This window comes from Ailuropoda melanoleuca, chromosome 16 (assembly GCF_002007445.2).
Source record: "Ailuropoda melanoleuca isolate Jingjing chromosome 16, ASM200744v2, whole genome shotgun sequence".
Taxonomy (NCBI): domain Eukaryota; kingdom Metazoa; phylum Chordata; class Mammalia; order Carnivora; family Ursidae; genus Ailuropoda; species Ailuropoda melanoleuca.
Genome location: NC_048233.1, coordinates 76,767,372 through 76,787,665, shown reverse-complemented (window position 1 = coordinate 76,787,665; position 20,294 = coordinate 76,767,372). Strand labels below are relative to the sequence as shown.

Genomic DNA, 20,294 nt, shown 5'->3' with positions numbered 1-20,294 from the left:
CTCCCCCTGCTTGTGTTCCCTCTCTCGCTGTCTGTCTCTATCTCTGCCAAATAAATAAAAATAAAAAATAAAAAATAAAAAAAAAAAAAATCTTAGAATACTCTTTCCCAAAATGTGAACACACACATGATAGCCACAGCTGCAACTGACAGCAGACCACTTCAGGAATAGGCACAAATAGGATCACAAAGCAAATGAAATTGCACAAGTTCTTTTTCCTTTTTTTTTTTTTAATCTAATGCCTCATTGATAGAGAAAGGAATCCTATTTTTGGTTCTTGCCTCAAACTAATTAGCAAAATCATCTAATAAGGCTAGCACAGTCCTGTAATATTTAAATTATAATATTTAATTTGGAAATATTTAAATCTCTTAAAGAATGAAATTTATCTTTAAAAATATTTTTACTTTTTGTTTGGTTTGGACATTTGTAGAGAATGATAAGCACTGAAAAGGGTCTTTATGAATTCCTGCAATGAGACATTGAAGAAAGTTTCCAGCATAGGGCAGAAAGGAGGAAGAAAAGAAAGAAGCATTAAGATGCAGGATACTGGGTCAAGTTAGAAACGCAGTCTTTAAAAGGAAGGAAAATCAGCTTTTCGGGAAACCATCCAGGGTTAGTAAATGCTCTAGGCACCACTTCTGGTACCCACAAAGATCTTCAAAATAATCTCTCAGATTGCTTCCCAGCAGAGCATGCTACAACAGAAAATGACTTGTCGTTCCCAGCTACTGAAAGAAGACTGAAGAATTAAAAAATACCAACATTTCTGTTCTTGTTGTGTTTTGATAAACTTGGAGCATGAAAAGTGTCATGAACAGTAAAATTCTCAAACACATTGGACCGTGAGAAGCTGAGCTCTTCTGAGGACATGAGGCAGGACTTTCTCAATCATTTGTGTCTTTCCACAAATACTCCTAAAACTAGAAGAGGTTCCCAAAATATAAAGGACAGGTCCTTCTCTTCCCTGTAATTTTAAGAAAATACCACTTTTACTGTCTTTTTTTCCCTTCTCACTTCTCTTCAATCCTTAACTTTCCCCTCTGCTTTATTTTGTTAGGAAAGCTTCTCACTTCCAGCTGCCCTTGCATCATAATTAGAAAAGCTTTCTCTACCACAAAGCTGCAATACATTTTGCCATAGTTTCCTTTACTTCACTGACAAGTATTTTCTATTTAAATTTTTAACTATTTTTATTTCCCATGGTATAAAGAATATATTTCCATATAGCTATTCACACAGTGTCTTAGCAACACTTTAGAATCATTTATTTTTCCCAGTATTTAAATATCACATTAACTTTATTCCAAAAACTTATACGTATTATGTTCTATTTCAAAGATTTGTGTTCAGCTTCAGTGATATGTCTATTCCATTGTTATACACGTTTGTAAATATTTGTGGCTGGGTGCTATATTTAACTGATAGACTTTTCCCCCCATGTTTTGCTCAAATTACCTGCCAATGTTTTGTATATTTATTTTTCAAGGGGAAACGATTTGTCTACTTAAAAATATATACCATTAGTGGTTTTACTGGGGAACTCTTTCATGTGTAGGTTAACTTGTGGAGAGTTGAGATCTTTGGATGCTTTGTCTCTTTCAGATATCAGGCAGAATTAGAGGAAGCAATCCCTGGCAACCACACAGGACCTGGTAAAGTTTGGGTTTCCCACCTACCAGAGTAGAGAACCTCATAATTCACAAAGACAAAGCACCAAGTAAAGTATTCAAAAGTGCATTGCCTCAATACGGAGGAAACCTTAATCATAAAATAACACTGTTCTAGTCCCATTTAACAAAGTTCAAGAACAAGTATAGAAATGCAAAAATATCCAGCAACCAAGGTAAAAGTTGTCATGTCTGACAGCTAATCAAACATTACCCAACATGTAAAGAGACAGGAATATACCATCCCTTACATGGGAGCAAAAACAACCCATTCAACTTCCCCATGCACACACACATACAATATGACAATGATTATAGAATTAGTAAATGAGTACATTAAAATTATTATCACTGCACTAAATATCTTCATAAAAGTAGAGGAAAGATTGAATATGGTAAGTAGAGACATGAGAAACACAAAAAAAAAGAGCCACATCAAAAAGCTAGTGATTAAATACAGGATAACTGAGATGAGAATAGGAGATGAACAGATTGGCCACTGCAGCAGAAGAGAGTAGTAAACTTGAAGACACTACAATAGAAACCATCAAAATGAAAACAGGGGGGAAAAAGCAAAGGACTGAAAACAAATACACAGAGCATCCATGAGCTAGGAAAACACTTCAAAAATCCTTATGTATGAATAATTGGAATCTCATAGAAGAGGATGGGAGAAAGGACAGAAAACAGAAATAATAGCCAAATTATATCTGAATTTAATGAAAACTATATATCCACAGAGTCAAGAATCAAACAAGACACAAAATCATGATGTACACTACACTAAGAGAAACATCGTAATACATTGGTCAAAAACAGTGATAAAAAGAAAATGCAAAACAGCCCAAGGGAAAAGGCAATCTATGTACAGCAGAATAAACATAAAAATCACAGCAAACTTCCCACCAGAAACACTGTAGACCAGTGGAGCAGTAGAGAATGGAGCAACATCTTCAAATACTCAAACAAAAATTGTTTGAATTCAATAGTCACCAAAAATACCTTTAAAAACAAAGCTGAAGTGAAGACTTTCAGACTTACCAAATTCAAGAAAGTCATCAGGACCAGCCATCACTACAAGGAGGGTTAAGGAAATCCTTTAGTGAGCAGATAAATCCTACCAACTGGGAATCTGGATCAGAAAGAAATGAAGACCAGCAGGAGTGGTAAATATATGTGCAAATGCAAATCATATGATTTCTACATCAGCGAAAGCCCCCAATAACTCATTTTGCTTACTCTAGAATGTGTGTTTTGTTAAACATAAGAGAATTTCCGTTTTAATACTTTCCCATTCAGGTACCAAATATTTAAAACCTAAATTTAAATGTCCTCTGTCAAGAGGCTATATCAATAGCCACAACCTCCCTCCTAAATCCCTGAAAGTTAAGTCTGCAAGCTTCCATAAAACAGCTCCAAACCAGGCTCAAAGCTGAATGTGGTGCAATTTTTAAAGCCTTGCGGACTGTGAGATATATCAGAACTGTAACAAAAAATGTTCTCATCTTCAAGAAAGAACCAAGAGATTTTAAAGAATGCCTCTATACTATAATTCAGGGATCTAGCAGCTTTCTCAGGTTTCTATGAGCTTAGATAACCTCCTCCCTCCGAGATTGGAAATGGTCATCCAAACAGCAGAAGCTACATGAGCCAGCCCTATGGTCCTGCAATTGTATGCTCTAGTGGGAAATGAAACTATGTGAGTAAAGTGACTTTAATAATCTATTCCGTGAAAACTGATTCGAACAACATTTACAATGGTAAGTATGATGAAGTGGAAGGATCTTGCTAATTATAGGAAGAGGTAGCAACATGTGTTTGAGACAAAATCAGCAATAGACAACACTCTCCGGGTGGCCGCCATGTAGCAATAGCAGGGTTCACATCTGGCTTGCTGCCAGATTTGAGGTGTTTTGAAATCTAGTTGGAGAAGGTGTCAAATAAACCATTTACAGACCTCTTAACTACAGCACTGCACTGTTCAGATCTTTAAGAGAACAGTAGAGACAGAATTTTAAACGAGGAGGAAAAAGGAAAGGTTTTTTACTAAAAAGAATTGACAATATATATTTTAAAGGGGGGGTTTGTCACACCTGTGGACAGATAAACTAAGCCAATGTTATGACAAAGCTCGGATAAAGACCAATTTCCAGAACAATTTCCTAAATAGGTAAAGGAAAAAGCCAGCACCCTCATCCTGTTCAGATGAGGATGACCTGGTTAATGGTAATTTCTGTGGCTTCTACGTACCCTTTGGTTAACTTGACTCTTATGAGATCTTTCCACAAGGTGGCATTCAAGTCAAGTAGTAGGTTAAATCCGGGCTCCAAGTTTCACCTAGTCCTAGAAGATTTTGTACATTGTCCATTCAGTTCCCTATTTACCTTGGTTTCTTGATTTCCCTTCTACCGTGCTGTCACTCTTCATTCTCCTGTTGATTCCACCTTTTCTGACTGCTAAGGTTGTATGTCCTAGGTCCTCTTCTCTGTCAAAACAAACTGCTGCAGTAAATGCATCCAATCCCATAGCTTTAAATGTTATGTAACTGCTGAATATTCACACATTTACAGCTGCATTCCAGATTACGCTCCCTAATTCCACATTTGTATATCTAACCGCCTGTCCAAATCTCCACTTTGTTGTCATATAAACTCTCAATATCAAAATGTCAAAAAATGAACTCCTGAATCCACTTCCATTCACTGCTCCCCACCTTCCCACCACTACAGTGCTCCTCTCTCAGGAAAGGCTTTTTCTTCTTGATTGATGGAAAGCCCACCCTAGCAATTTCCCAGGTCGAAATCTTTAAGTCACTGTTGGCTCTTCTCTTCATACCTCATACCCAATCTGATATAGAATTTTGCTAGTTCAATGTCCTATAAACTAAAATACAGCTTTATTTGGTGCGTAAATTCCTGTAGATAATATTTGTTAATTAAATTTCAATTACACCTTCACTCATTAAAAAAAAAATTAATAATTTGACTCACAGGGTGCCTGTGTGGCTCAGTCAGTTAAGCATTTGACTCTTGATTACAGCTCTGGCCATGATCTCAGGGTCCTGAGATTGAGCCCCTCATCCTCCCTGCTGACCATGGAGTCTGCTTAAGATTCTCTCTCCTTCACTCTGCTCTCCCTAACCCCCACTCATTCTCTCCCTCTATGTCACTTTCTCTCCCACCTGTGCACATGTGCACATGCACAAAAAAATTTTTAAAAATAAAATCTGACTAACTAGTTGGAAAATTATGACAAAATCGTCACACTTCATCACCTGTAATGCAGAATGCATACTTGACAGAGAAACATGTAAAAATTCCCTGATAATCATAATTTATGTTAAATTATGACAATACCTTTCTTTTTCCAAAGCACTGTACATCTCTCAACCCCCTCCCTGAATCTGCTGAAAATCTGTTAACTCTAGAGCTTGACATTCCCACTACAGGGCAACTGCACTTCTAAGGATCCCTTTGTTTACTCGAGTTTTGAACAATTACACTTGCTTCCAAGAAGTCTAATTCCTGGGGAATATTACACACAATACTTAACTACTAAAAATGACAAAAGTTGCCATTATTGCTGAAAATTAGAAATGGTGGAAATTCAAGTAAGAATAAAAGACTGCTGACTTCTTTTTGTCATCTGAGAGTCATATACTGCCTGGGAGGCTGGAATACACACATGGAAAAGTCAAGGGTAAACACTGGAGAAGTATTGAAAAATATACTATTTCATATTAGTTAAGGACATAGGAGTTATGTAATATCAACATGAATGAATGGTAGTCCAACTGAAAGACACCGAGAGCTCAGTGAGGGGGTGCTAAAATGATTATGAATGAGAAACAAAAATTAAAAATAGGCAACAGCAAAACAGGAAATAGTAAGACTCTGAGAAGTGCTGTAAGTCAGTTTGACTATGTCAGGGTAGAGAATCTTGACAAGGTAGGAATTCTTTTCAAGAACCAAGTTTACACCAGAATCAAATGTTAAACTAAATAAAAAAATACAATAAAATTAATGGGAAGAAGAGGAAGAAGAACCAAGTCTTGCTTTCCACTATGTGGTGGAGCTGCTCAGGGACATCAACTGGCATTGAATAACTTCATGAGATTTAGAAAGTGATTACGCTAAATGGAGAGAAAAATGCCTGTTAAGAAGCATGTGGCTCTGCTGGGTGATTACACATGTGGCCACTCTGTAACTGCGGTACAGATCACCGTATAGGAGCAAATAATTAGATGCTTAACACTGATCTAGACTTCTGCTGTGGAGTGGCATTGCTATGGCCCATGTGATGTTCTTGCCCAGTGGGAACACCCTGTTATTACAGCAGATGGGTGCAAAATCAGTGGTCGGGGAATAGCTCCTCCATCAGTGGAGAACCAGCCTCAGGGGATGAAATCAGCATGGTGTCCTCTGGGACATGTCACTGCTGCCCACACAGGCTCTCTGGGCTCCCACAGCACAGGTCCATCATGACAGAGGAGAACATTAATCTCACAATGTATCTTCTAAGAAGGTGAACGAGAGCCGTTTCTACTTCAGTCTAAGAATACAATCAACTAGGGTTCAAAAAGACACCGGAATGATTCGGTAAACACCGTACTTGCATATCTTGTAGCAATCATCCTTAATTAGAAGGAAAGTAAATCCCTTGGTAAACCAGAAAGGCTATTTCCTCCTCAGGATCATAAATACTTAAGTCTTGTGTTTTACATCTCTCTTTGAAAGCAATACACATCCTAGTTCTTCAAATTTTTTATTATGTTATGTTAGTCACCATACAGTATATCATTAGTTTTTGAGTTCTCCAAATTTGACTAAGATATAATAATTGTATGATTTTTACCTTGTTTATGTCCCAGAGAGCTTGCCTCCACAGTCAGAAAAACCAAGTTAGAAAAATTGCACCTGGTTCCTGGACTCTCTGTGACCAAATCTTGAGTTTGGTAAGATCTTGGGTTAAATATCATTAGAATCTTTATGTTTACGACTTTCCATTGTTGACCAACTGTAAAAACTCAGATCTATTAATCACCTGTATTATTTGCTTTATGTATGTCATATGCAGATTTTACTGAATTCATAGAATTATTCGTTAGAGGGGCGCCTGGGTGGCACAGAGGTTAAGCGCCTGCCTTCGGCTCAGGGCGTGATCCCGGCGTTATGGGATCGAGCCCCACATCAGGCTCCTCTGCTATGAGCCTGCTTCTTCCTCTCCCACTCCCCCTGCTTGTGTTCCCTCTCTCGCTGGCTGTCTCTATCTCTGTCGAATAAATAAAAATAAAAAAAAAAAGAAAAAAAAGAAAAAAAGAATTATTCGTTAGAAATTAATTTCAAAATGTAACATGAAATTAATCAATCCCATTTTATAAGTACATACACAGCTATTACTCTTAAAGTATGTGAGTAATTCATGCTTAATACCTGTTTGCTTTATCTGTAAGCAACACTTATTTGCTGAATGAGGAAACCTGATTATGAACTTGAGTTCTAACTTGAGTTAGATTAAGTTATTTTGCTTGATCTACTTTTGTGTCCTTTTCTGCAAAATTTTCAAAACTAAATGAATGAGTGTGTACTTAGGGTTGAAAATTGGTAAATAAAACATGTAGGTATCTAGAAAGCGCTCACAAGCAACAAGAAAAGGGATGAATAATGTACCTGCAGAGAATTACCAGGAGATTCTCTAATGGACTTTCTTTCAATTTCACTTCTCATCTTCCTTCCTTTTCACTCTATCTTCCTTTCTCCTTCCCTCTGCCCTCTCTTTGTCCCCTCTCTTATTCCATGAGTTTGTATCTGTGTTTCTCTTTTACTAAATGTGCTACTGCAGAAATTGAGGCTTACAGGGGCTGAGATCACTAAGCCAGTAAGTGGACTGGCTGTGATTAAGCAGTAAGTTTGCTGTGCCTGGATCCAGTGACATCCCCGGCAAACAGAAACGCAGTTGTGGAAAGAAGTGCTAGGAGTCTGGAAGGACATGTATGGGATGACAGTGGAATAAATAAAGTGAGGGGAACAGAGAAATGAAGCTGAATACAGGTGTGGAGGGGTGCTAGTGACTGAGCTGAATGTTAGGTTGAATAATTCAAATCTGAACTATATCAATATGGAGACTCTCATCCTCCAAGCCGTAAGACAGATGGAGAACTAGATGCTGCTTAGAGCAGTGGCTTTCAATTTTTTTTTAACATGAAATGAACCACCTCTCTAAGAAAACCTTAACCAGGGGCATAAACATTCAATGCATTTGAGAGATGGATGATTGTGTTTGAAGAAGACTGAGCCCTTCTGCTTTACTCAGCTAGTATCCATCCTTTTACTACACATGAGGACACTGAGGCTAGGAGGTGACAGCTACATGACCCAGGAGCAGACCGCATTCGAGACACAGCTTGGATGAAGCCCACTTCTTATTTTCCTGACTCTGGAGTCAGTGTTCCTTGTAGTTCACAGGGTTCCTTACAAGCAAGATCTCAGTTCTTAGGTCAGGAGGGAGAGGATGAGGTTAAGCAGGGGGAAGAAATTTCACTTCAGCCATCCCCCGTGGAAGCCCTGCATTGTGTGTATGAGGTGGGATGGGGTGGGAGTGAGGTTGCTGAATTTTAAGAGTAATTTCTCAGCATACACAGTATGGTAGTACCCACATATGAATTGCAGCTGTGCTCTAGAAAATTCCTAAGATAGGGCAGCCCAGCCTCTGCTTAAAAGTTCCCAGTAGTAACACAAGGTATGTTTTCTTTGTAGGATTTCTTCTGGGTTGCAATAGTAACTCTCTTGACACATCCCATCATTTGTTCTCTTCTCACTGGTGAAACAGAGTAGTTAACAGTTTGAGCTGTGGGATCAAAAGGCCAGTCCACAGCACACTAGTTACCTAATCTTATGCAAGAGATTTAACTTCCCAAGATCTCAATTTCTCTTCTTTAAAATGGGAGTCCCAGTGGTACTTAACTTCACGTGGTTGCATGAGACTTAAGTGAGGTAATACTATATCACACATGGCCCAGTGCCCAGCAACATAGTTAATACACCTAAAACCTAATTGCTTAATTGGTGTTGTGACTATGTTCCAGAATCCTTTGCTTCATTTAGAGAACAGAGGAAATCAAGGGAATGCCCTAGGATGATTCACGGTTGAGTCATTATGTGTGACCTGGATCTTTGCCAGGCCATCCCTATTTGTCACCTTCATCAAGGAACAGTATATTGCCCATATAGTCATGAGTTTTAGGTATATTTTGGTCATTTAATAATTACAGGTAAAGCACAAAATTACAACAGAATTGTCACATTGTCTGGAAAAGAGCATAGGAAGCATAACCCAATTCTGTTTGAAGATAAAACAGGACGATATATTGTAATGAAACTAGTGCAATGATTTTTAAATGATATACTCACAGAGTAACTACTAGAGAAAAAATGTTGATATTTGAGGGCACTGATTCAGGATTCAGGAAATATGGTTCACTTTCTGGCTTCACCACTCATGAGCTGTGCAGCCTTGGTTGTTTCCTAATCTCTATGAGGGTCTGCTCCGTCCTCTTGAGTCAATCATGGGTAGATCCAGTACCTGGAGTAAGGGAGGTGCTCAAAAAGGTTGGCTAATCATAACAACAATAATGATAATAATGGGAGAAAAACTGTGTCTCATATGGAACAACCATTTAAAGAAAGAAGAAGACCTGTCATGGGATAAGCTGGCATTAATGAAGTATCTACCTTTTAAACATTTTATTGAGCATATTTTTAAGATCCAAATGCTTGGTTGGTGAATAAATGAATAACAACAAACAACGTCCATGAAGTCCTGGAAAGACAAGAGGCTAAATCACCTCTAATTATAAATCACATGTTGCTTTTTTTAGGTTTTCCAGCTTTCAGCTGCAGTGTATATTGGAACCTAATAAATGCGAAATCCAAACAATGTGACTGAATTCATTCTTTTGGGCATTACGGAGAACCCAGAGCTGCGGAAAATTCTCTCTGCTGTGTTTCTAATCATGTATATGTCCACAGTTTTGGGAAACCTACTCATTGTGGTAACTGTAATCGCCAGTCAGAGTCTCAGATCACCTATGTATTTTTTCCTTACTTCCTTGTCCCTTTTGGATGTTACCTACTCTTCTGTCATTGCCCCCAAGATGATTGTGGACTCTCTCTCCAAGAGCACTACCATCTCCTTAGAAGGCTGCCTGACCCAGCTGTTTGCAGAGCATTTCTTTGGTGGTGTGGGAATCATCCTTCTCATTGTGATGGCCTATGACCGCTACGTGGCCATCTGTAAGCCCCTGCACTACAGGACCATCATGAGCCCTCGGGTGTGCTGCCTGATGCTGGGAGGGGCCTGGGTGGGGGGCTTTATCCATGCGGTAGTACAGCTTCTCTTCATGTATCAAATACCCTTCTGTGGCCCCAATGTCATTGATCACTTTATGTGTGATTTGTTTCCCTTGTTGAAGCTGGCCTGCATGGACACCCACACCCTGGGTCTCTTAGTCATCCTCAACAGTGGGGTGATGTGTGTCATCATCTTCCTTATCCTCGTCGCCTCCTACGTGGTCATCCTCTGCTCCCTGAAGTCTTGCAGCTCTGAAGGGCGGCGCAAAGCCCTCTCCGCCTGTGGCTCCCACCTCACCGTGGTCATCTTGTTCTTTGTGCCGTGCATTTTCCTGTACGTGCGGCCTGTGGCCACCTACCCCATAGACAAGGCAATGGCTGTGTCTGATTCCATCATCACACCCATGTTAAATCCCTTGATCTACACCCTGAGGAACGCTGAGGTGAAAAATGCCATGAGGAAACTGGGGAAACGAGGGACTTTTGTTGGCAAGTGACTGTCATGCTAAGAACACTTAATGCTAAGAAAAAATAGAAATTCTTTCTGAAAAGTGCGAGAAATAAACTATCCATTGTTTACCAGGGGCAAGAGGGATTTCTTAAAGATACAAGCCTACTTGGAGCACTTGGGTGGTGCGGTGCGGTAAGTGTCTGCCTTCTCAGGTCATGACTGGCATCAGGCCCTGCATTGAGCTTCCTGCTCAGAGGTGAGCCTGTTTCTCCCTCTCCGTCTGCCCCTCCCCTGCCCACTTGTTCATGTGCTCTCTCTGCTTCAAATAAATAAATTCATCTTTAAAAAATATGCGAACCTCCTTTAAGATTTAGGATTTAAGGATTATGGGTTTTTAAAAGATCTTGATACTTTCCTGCTTTATTCTCTTCCTTGGCTTCCTATTACCTTCAGAAACATCTTGCCTTGTAGCAAAATGCCCTGATTAATCTTTCTACTGCCAGTAAATCTCCTGCCCCATCTGGAGCACCTCGCCTCCTCCCTCACTGTGCATCAGCAGGTGGTGAACTTTTTCATCTGCCACCAGAGCTCTGTGGGATTTTCTCACCTCAGTGCTTTTTCTTCTTTCTGAAACATGCCTCATCCTCTTCAGGTGGTTGCTGAATTTAGTTTACAGTCTGGGACTAAGAGATTAAGTGTCCTTACCTCAGAGAGCATCTCCCATGACTGTTTTATAGATTCTTTCACTCCTTCCGTAATTCCCTATGTTAACATCTTCTTTATTTTCTTTGTAAAAATGATCCAATGTATAATTATTTTGCATGATTACCATTTGACTTTTGCTACTTGCCATCTAATATACCATACATCTTGATGGAAAGACCTTCATCTATTTATGATTGGCAGATGCCAATTAAGTTTCCATTAAGGTCTGTTGAATGACTATAGAATGCAAGAAACTTTTATCCCCAAATAGCTTAATTCAGATGGTTAGGTGAAAAAAGGAGACAATTGACAAATATTAAAAACAACAATGGGGGCGCCTGGGTGGCACAGCGGTTAAGCGTCTGCCTTCGGCTCAGGGTGTGATCCCGGCATTATGGGATCGAGCCCCACATCGGGCTCCTCCACTATGAGCCTGCTTTTTCCTCTCCCGCTCCCCCTGCTTGTGTTCCCTCTCTCGCTGGCTGTCTCTCTGTCGAATAAATAAATACAATCTTAAAAACAACAACAACAACAATGAAAAGATGTTGAATTTTGCCAAATGCTTTCTCTGAATCAATTGACGGGATCATATGGTTATAGTCCATTCTTTTATTAACATGGGGTATCACATGGATTGAGTCACAGATGTTGAACCACCCTGGTAGCCCAGGAATAAATCCCACTTAGTCCTGCTGAATAATCCTTTTAATGTATCATTCAATCCTTTTGGCCAGTATCTTGGTGAGAATTTCAGCATCCATTCTCCAAAGACAAAATAAATAAAAGCAAAAATGAACTATTCTGACTTCATCAAGATAAAAGCTTCTGTACAGCAAAGGAAACATTCAACAAAACTGAAAAGCAACCTACGGAATGGGAGACGATATTTGCAAATGACACTACAGATAAAGGGCTAGTAGCCAAGATCTATAAAGAATTTATCAAACTCGACACCCAAAAAACAGACAATCCATCAGGAAATGGGCAGAAGACATGGACAGACATTTCTCCAAAGAAGACACACAAACAGCCAATAGACACATGAAAAAAAATGCTCCACATCACTTGGCATCAGGGAAATGCAAATCAAAAACACAATGAGATATAACCTCACACCACAAAGAATGGCTAAAAATAACAATTCAGGAAACAACAGATTTTGGCAAGGATGCAGAGAAAGGGGAACCCTCTTACACTGTTGATAGAAATCCAGACTGGTACAGCCACTCTGGAAAACAGTATGGAGATTCCTCAAGAAGTTAAAAATAGAGCTACCCTATGATCCAGCAACTATGCTACTAGGTATTTACCCCAAAGATACAAATGTAGTGAACTAAAGGGGCAACTGCCCTCCAATGTTTATAGCAGCAATGTCCATAGCCAAACTATGGAAAGAGCCGAGATGTCCATCAACAGATGAATGGATAAAAAGATGGGGTATATATAAACAATGGAGTATTACTCAGCCATCAGAAAGGATGCCATCTTATCATTTACATGGACATAGATGGAATTGGAGGGTATTAAGCTGTGCGAAGTCAGTCAGTCAGAGAAAAACAATGATCATATGGTTTCATTCATATGAAAAACATAAGAACCAGCACAGAGGACCATAGGGGAAGGGAGGGAAAACGGAATGGGAAGAAATTAGAAATGGAGACAAACCATGACAGACTCTTAACTATGGGAAAGAAACTGAGGGTTGCTGGAGGGGACGTAGGTGGGGGGATAGGATAACTGGGTGATGGCATTAAGGAGGGCACATTATGTGATAAGCACTGGGTGTTATATGCAACTGATGAATTACTAAACTTTACATCTGAAACTAATGTTGTGCTATATGTGGTCTAATTGAATTTAATTTTAAAAAAAACACAAAAGGCAGAGAGTGATCATTAGAACAGGATCAGTGGATGTGGAGGGCTCTGGTTATTTTTGGAGGGTACTTCATGTTGGGTAGGCAGAAAAGGATTCTATTACCAGGTAACATTTCAGCTGATTTTGAATTCTGTTGAGATTTTCTAAGGAAAAGTGCTGAAACATACGATATGTTCAGTGATGAACACCAATAAACAGCAAAAATGATCAGGAGAAAACAGCATGTGAGGATTAGTGGGGCGAATGTTCTAGAAAGGGACACTCTAAAGCAGGACTACCATGGTAATTTCAAGGAACTCTGAAAGACCAGGAACATAATGGTCAAGGAAGAGGATGGCAAGAAGCAAGATCAGAAATGCACGTAGGGTCAGATTATGTAGTGCAAAGACAGCCAACCCTCCCTGAAACCACAAAAAGCATGAATGTTATTGTCTCTTAAAAATCACCAAGACTCAAAAAGTCTTCACAAACATTGACTGACTCTCACTTCTGTGCTATAGAGGAGTTGGGGGAATACGTGTGAAAAGCTTTTTCAGCTAGCTTCCATTTGTCCTTTAATTTATGATTGTAGAAGGAACTTTACAACAGAATTTGAAAATATATCGCAGTAAAGTACTCCTCTTAGCTTTATATTTTAAAATTGTTTCCATTTATCAATACAGAAGAAAAAAATCCATAACGGTGTCATGACTTGTGCCTTTTGATAATCCTTAAAATGGTCTTTGTTTTATTATATCACATAATATAAACACTGGGAAGGATCTTAGAATGAGGTCCATGTCTTTATATCCGTGTAATATGTAAGGTTTTAGAACTTGATAAAATCAATCGAAGTAATAGTGCGATGCTAGCTTTAGTTTTCTGCTTCTCATTTATTATTGAGAGCTTTTTGTGACTGTGCCATCATATAATGTAGTGCCCACTGTCAGTATGTTCACATCTTTTTACAGAGGATTAAATTAGTTCTCATGTAATAGCATGCCTCCATTTCTCATTAAGTAAATTTTAGCAGATAAGACCTGGAATTTTCTACATATTCTGCTTTCCAACAGTCCTTAGTTTGCTGATTTCTGTTACCAGGATTTTCTGATAATCAAATCACATGGCTAAACCAAGAAAGATTCTTTCTGAGATGCCAAAATGGGATTTGGTAAAATTTCATCTGATTTATAATTAAAGAACAGCAAACTAAAAGTAAAATGATTTCTTTAACTTCATCAAAGTGTATGTCCCAGAAACCTGAAGGAAATATCACACTTAATTCTGAGAGAGATCCATTAAATCCAGGAATAATATAAGGCCACTTTTTACAGCTGCTATTATTATATATTTTACTAGGAGATTTAAGGCCAAGTTCTCAACCTCATATACTTGCAGAGATTAGGAAGATTTTAAAAAACTGAATAGAGCCAAACTGTGCAAAGACATTTAAGCAGAAATTTAAGACATTTACTCCCTGTAGAAAGGGAGCAAATCCTGTCCCCTTTGAGAGTCTGCCAAGACTAAGCTGTGGTGTGTTGTTGCCTTCTGAGGAGCATATATCCAAATCTGTCCCATATTCAGATTTTCAAGAGAAGTCAGGCATTCATATTTTATATAAATGCTTATTATTTCAATATACTGATGACTGATTATGTTTATAAAACCTTATGTTAAACAAAAATTATTGGTTTAGGGGCGCCTGGGTGGCACAGCGGTTAAGCATCTGCCTTCAGCTCAGGGCGTGATCCCAGCGTTATGGGTTCGAGCCCCGCATCAGGCTCGTCTGCTGTGAACCTGCTTCTTCCTCTCCCACTCCCCCTGCTTGTGTTCCCTCTCTCACTGGCTGTCTCTATCTCTTTCAAATAAATAAATAAAATCTTTAAAAAAAATTATTGGTTTAAACAAATTTACAAATTTTCAGATAAATTCGGTCCACCAGCCTGTCACTTTGGAAATTCTGTGTCAAACAATGAAATAAGAGTAGAAGGAAATAAAACAATCAGAACCAAACATGAAACAACACAACTCAATACTGCCTGGTGTGTTCACCTAGTTCACCAAACCAGGACAATCATCTGACAGATTATAGTGTTTATTAAAAGAGCCTTGTCAAAAATCAGCAGAATACCTCCAAATGTAGGTATAAAAACAATTATAAAACGAAATAAATCTCCCTCACAGTAACAACAAAACTAAGAGACGTAACAAGCACATGTACAATCTTCATGAAAAACACTAAACATCTTCACAAACGTGCAACGACTGAATTAAGTGAGTTATACAATTCACAATGGGAAGAACTCCCCTTTTAATGTTGTTGATTTTTCCCAAGGAATTGACACACTGAATGAATTCCTAATCAAAATCTCTGCAGGTGACTTCCATGGAAACTGAGAACATGATTCCGAACTCTACATGGTTAAATATATAGTTGAGAATAGTCAAAGGATTTTTGGGGACAGGGGGAGAAGAACTGAGAGCAAATATATCATAAAGCCATAGTAATTTTTAAAATAGGGTATGGCCACAGAATAAACAAATGTGAATAGAACAGAGTATTGTGCAAAGAAATTCAACCATATATATTTGGTAATTTAATATATGATGAGTTTGAAAGTATTAATCGTATGCAAATAAATTATTTTAAGATAAATGAGAACAAATTTGGAAAAAAAAGTTAAAACCTATCTCACAAAGTCAGTAAAAAAAACATTTCCAATAGAATTTTATGTGTATGGGAGACTCAAAACAAAGAGGAAAAGGATGAAGAAAAAGGTAAAAATACATTTTAAATCAAGTTACAGTAGGAATGGGGAAACGGGAGATGAGATGCAAGGAGAAATTATTTTAATGTGAATTACATACTCCCTTGTAATATTATCCTATTTTTTAAGCAAGGAAATGCACTCATTTCCATTTTCCACAGCTAATGATTACTTTTAAAAAATATAAAAGCAAACCTGATTCATTTTTTCTAAGGAAAATGTAGTGTTTTAAATTTTTGGACATAATGCAGTCACTGGAATTCCCTACTGCTGTCAGTAAAAGCTGCACAAATATATATATGAAACATTATATTCAATATTGGACAACGGGCAATATAGTACTGGGATTCCTCAGAGAAAGGAAACAGGTGAACGCTAGGACAGCCACAAGCTGCGCAAGAAGTCTCCAACCTGAACATAGAAATGAGAGGAACTGGAAATGGCTCCCCTCACCACGTAATCACAAAAGGGTTTTCAGAGTTCTTTCAGATCTTTAATGAGGTCACTTTATTCTGTTTTTTTTTCCCCTGCCAATCAAAGATTGATTTTCAGACTTCCTTTCCTTTTCCCCCTTCCAATGCTTGCAGTGATTCCTTTTCCCCTTTCCTCATGACTACTTCCTAATATCAGTCTCCACCCAATTTACTTTGAATTTTCCCCCATTTACAGATAAGTTTAATTATAAAAATTTTCTTCATAAAAATGTAACCTTTATGTGAGTGCAAACAAATATTACTCAAATGTTCTCATTTGTTCTCTGACAAACGTCCTCCTTGGGACTTAAATATGTATTCCACCACCACTTCCTATGAAGAAATTCTGGGAATCTTTGGTGGGACATTATAACATTGTGTCTTCCATTGGCAGAAATTTTTCACATACTTATGAAGTTCTTTTCTCCTTAGCCTCTATCACGTAAAGTTATACTTCCTGGCACCAATTTGATGGGAACCGCAAAATCAGGTGCTGAAAGAGCATCACTAATAGTGGTTGATTATGAGAGTATGATGTGAGGAGGGGTAGGTATTCCACATATCAAGTAGGTGATCTTCAGAAATGAAAATACATATTTTAAAACATTCTCATATAAAGTCGAAAAACCAGAACTGGAAAGCACTTAAGTAGACTTTCCAATTCTGGGTTCTTCCAAGGAATCTGAATGTTGATTTTGCAGACACTATTAGGAACCAAAAACAAAAAAAAAAGCTTTTTCCTGATACCTGAACAAACATGGCAGCCAAGGAAGCTAAGCTACACTAGGTCAATAATACAGAGATGTTCTGAAACTTTTCTTCTCCCTGAAAATGTTCATATACCCAGAAATGATTCTCAAAATACAAGACGGCAAAGTTCTTTCTCCACCCTTGACAAAGTTCCCATTTTCATTTACCTTTTCTTGCTCGTCACTGTGCATGGTTCTCTAGTCTCCCTTCTACCCTTCATCCTCCCTTCTGCATATTCCTGCTGCCAAACACCCTCACTGCCTCTTCCTTCTCCCTTGTGAAGAGCAATGGGAAGGACCCCACCAAGAGTCAGCTTCCTGGCTGATACCGCTCATCACCGCCAAGTATGAGATTCTCCTTCTCTCACCATTCACAGAACTTTGAGAGGTTCTCCAGGGACAGTCCAGGTTTTCACTGAGATTTCTAGCTTTGATTGGAGTTTGAGGGTCCATCCATGTAGATTCCCCTGCAAGGCAGGCTCAGGAATAGATTCCAGAGCAGAATTTTCTCAGAACACCTTCTCCAAGGCCCAGGTTCTCAAGACAGCACCCTCCACTCTCTAAGTTCCGGTTCCATATGGATTAGCTCTTATGACCACATCCTTAAAGACTAGAATAAAATCTAGAGAAAGAATTGGTGTGTGTGCACACACACATGATCATTCTTTCACTAGTCAGTTCTTTCTTTCTGAAGACAAATTTATACAGGAAGCTAAATTATCACGTGAATATGATCAGATACCAATAGCATTCAACTAAGGGCCATCATAGGTTCTTCAAAATGGTTATGGACTGTAAGTAATCCTATTCTAATGCAATCCTCTCAGAATAAGAAATATATATTTGTAAATATTTACTGATATTAAAACGAATATACAAAATATTAGTGCAATTAAAATTTGGTTTTTTCCCCAAGTAGAATATTTTATCTTTCCTGTCTATGAAGGAAAACCAGCCTTCTAAACATTAGAATCCCTGAATATCATGTATCAACAGAAGTCATACTTGGCTACACCATAACTTTTTCATGGCAAGTTTCACTTCTGCATTCCTCAGTGTATAGATCAGAGGATTGAGCAATGGTGTCCCAATTGTATAAAACACAGCCACCATCTTATCTACTGGAAATGTGGTTGCTGGCCGTGTGTATATGAATATACATGGACCAAAAAATAGGACAACCACAATAAAATGGGAGGTGCAGGTGGAAAGGGCTTTCCGCCTTCCTTCTGCACTGAAGTTTCTCAGAGAGTACAAGATGAGGACATAGGAGATAAGCAGGATTATGAAACTCACCATGCATATGGCTCCACTGTTAAAAACAACTAGCAAGTTTATCAAATAAGTGTCCATGCAGGCAAGTTTCAACAAGGGCTGCAAGTCACAGAAATAATGGTCAATTACATTCGGGCCACAGAAAGGCAATCTCAAAGCAAGGAAAATTTGTGCTGAAGAGTGGATACAGGATCCCACCCAGCTCAGAATCACCAGCACACTGCAGACATGGCGGCTCATGATGGTCGTGTATCGCAAGGGCTTACAAATGGCTACATAGCGATCAAAAGCCATGAGGATGAGCACAAAGATTTCCAAGCACCCAAAGAAGTGGGCTGCAAAGACCTGAGTCATGCACTCATTGTAGGAAATGGACTTCTTCTGAGAAAGGGCATCCACAATCAGTCTGGGGGCTGTCGTTGTAGAGAGGCACGCATCAGCAAAGGACAGATAGAGTAGGAAGAAGTACATGGGACTCCCGAGGGTCCTGCTTGTTTTAATAGTCACTACAATGAGAAAGTTCCCCAGCAGAGTGGCAAGGTAAAGCATCAAGAAGACACCAAATATTGCTTTCTGCTTTCCTGCATCCTGTGTCAACCCAAACAGAATGAATTCAGTCACACTGCTATTCATTGCCATACTAGCAGCTGCAGGTAAGATGCCATTGACAAGGGCTTAATCTGCAAAGGGAAGAAGTGACATCATGGGAAGACCAGTGGACTGACCTCTGAATTCCTTCTTTGTGTTCCATGTTATGTTACTTCCAACTGCCTTTAATCCTTCATGAAACTTTGGAAATCTGCAGAAGTCCAAGCCTCTCCCAGATCTGTTGATTCAGAAACTGCAGTTCAGGGGCGCCTGGGTGGCTCAGTCATTAAGTGTCTGCCTTTGGCTCAGGGCTTGAGTCCGTGGTTCTGGGATCGAGCCCCACATTGGACTCCCTCTTCCACTGGGAGCCTGTTTCTTCCTCTCCCACTCCCCCTGCTTGTGTTCCCTCTCTCGCTGTCTCTGTCTCTGTCAAATAAATAAATAAATTCTTTAAAAAAAAACTGCATTTCATCAAAGCCTTTATATTTTAGGAATAAAAATTAAATGTCCCTTAAAAATTTGGTTACTACCAAGATTGAAAATGGCAGAACTTATACTTTCCTTGGACAAATGACTTAACTGCCTCAAATTTTAGCCTTCATATGAAAAATGGTGTGCCAATACTTGCCCTACCTTACCCTGAGTTTCCCTAGGAATTATAAAAAAAAAAAAGTATTTATGTTCACATATACACACATATAGTTCGTGTATCATGAATTTTATCTGTGCTTTGAAATCTAAAAAACACTAATAGAATATAATTAAGTACTCATATTGTGGGAGAATCCCTCCTGAATATTCTTAGTTCAGTTCATTAATTTTTGACTCCCTGACCTCTTCATCTCTGACCTCATCAGTATCTTGGTTTAAACATGCTTTACAAAAATCTATTTTGACCATCTTTTACTTACAGCTCTTGAGTTCAATGTCAGTTTCACTGATGGTCATTATGAATGTCTGGAGAACTTTGAGGTTGGAATAATTGAGGAAAACTGTTTGCCATCTTTACTGTACTCTTAAACTGAACTCATTAGAATACTGAGTATCTGTGCATATGAATTCAATGTGGCATAACATTCCTAACAATGCCTATAATGTATGTTTTTATTCATCCATATTCCTTTTTACCCTGAATTCCCAGGATAATTCTAAAAATGTCATTTGAAAAATATTCCATAATTCCAATATAGTATGATTTTTGTTTCAAGTTCTTGTTCATAGCATATATAGCTCGTCATTGAAATCATTGTATATCATTTTGTGTTTTGTTTTAGACTTGGAATTATCGTAATACTTCTTCCCATGTTACTATACTTTTCATAATTTAACTGTTTAATTATGTGACATTGTATAGATTTTTCTAAGTGGCATTTATTTGACCCTTTGTCCACTGAGATATTGATGTTGCTT

The 20,294-nt window shown here is 38.6% G+C and overlaps 2 protein-coding genes across 2 annotated transcripts; one reads left to right on the top strand and one right to left on the bottom strand.

Annotated features, from left to right (window-relative positions):
• Positions 1 to 9,588: 9,588 nt before the first annotated feature.
• Positions 9,589 to 10,515, top strand: LOC100484729 (olfactory receptor 4C6). The gene has a single exon (XM_002931231.2). The coding sequence runs from the start codon at positions 9,589 to 9,591 to the stop codon at positions 10,513 to 10,515; it is 927 nt and encodes a 308-aa protein (XP_002931277.2).
• Positions 10,516 to 18,020: 7,505 nt separating this feature from the next.
• On the bottom strand, positions 18,021 to 18,935 carry LOC100482903 (olfactory receptor 4C11). The gene has a single exon (XM_002931168.2). It carries the CDS (start codon positions 18,933 to 18,935, stop codon positions 18,021 to 18,023), a length of 915 nt encoding a protein of 304 aa, XP_002931214.2.
• Positions 18,936 to 20,294: the final 1,359 nt, after the last annotated feature.

Coding starts and splice junctions, on each gene's coding strand:
- LOC100482903 (XM_002931168.2), bottom strand. CDS start 18,935: ATGGCAATGAATAGCAGTGTGACTGAATTCATTCTGTTTGGGTTGACA.
- LOC100484729 (XM_002931231.2), top strand. CDS start 9,589: ATGCGAAATCCAAACAATGTGACTGAATTCATTCTTTTGGGCATTACG.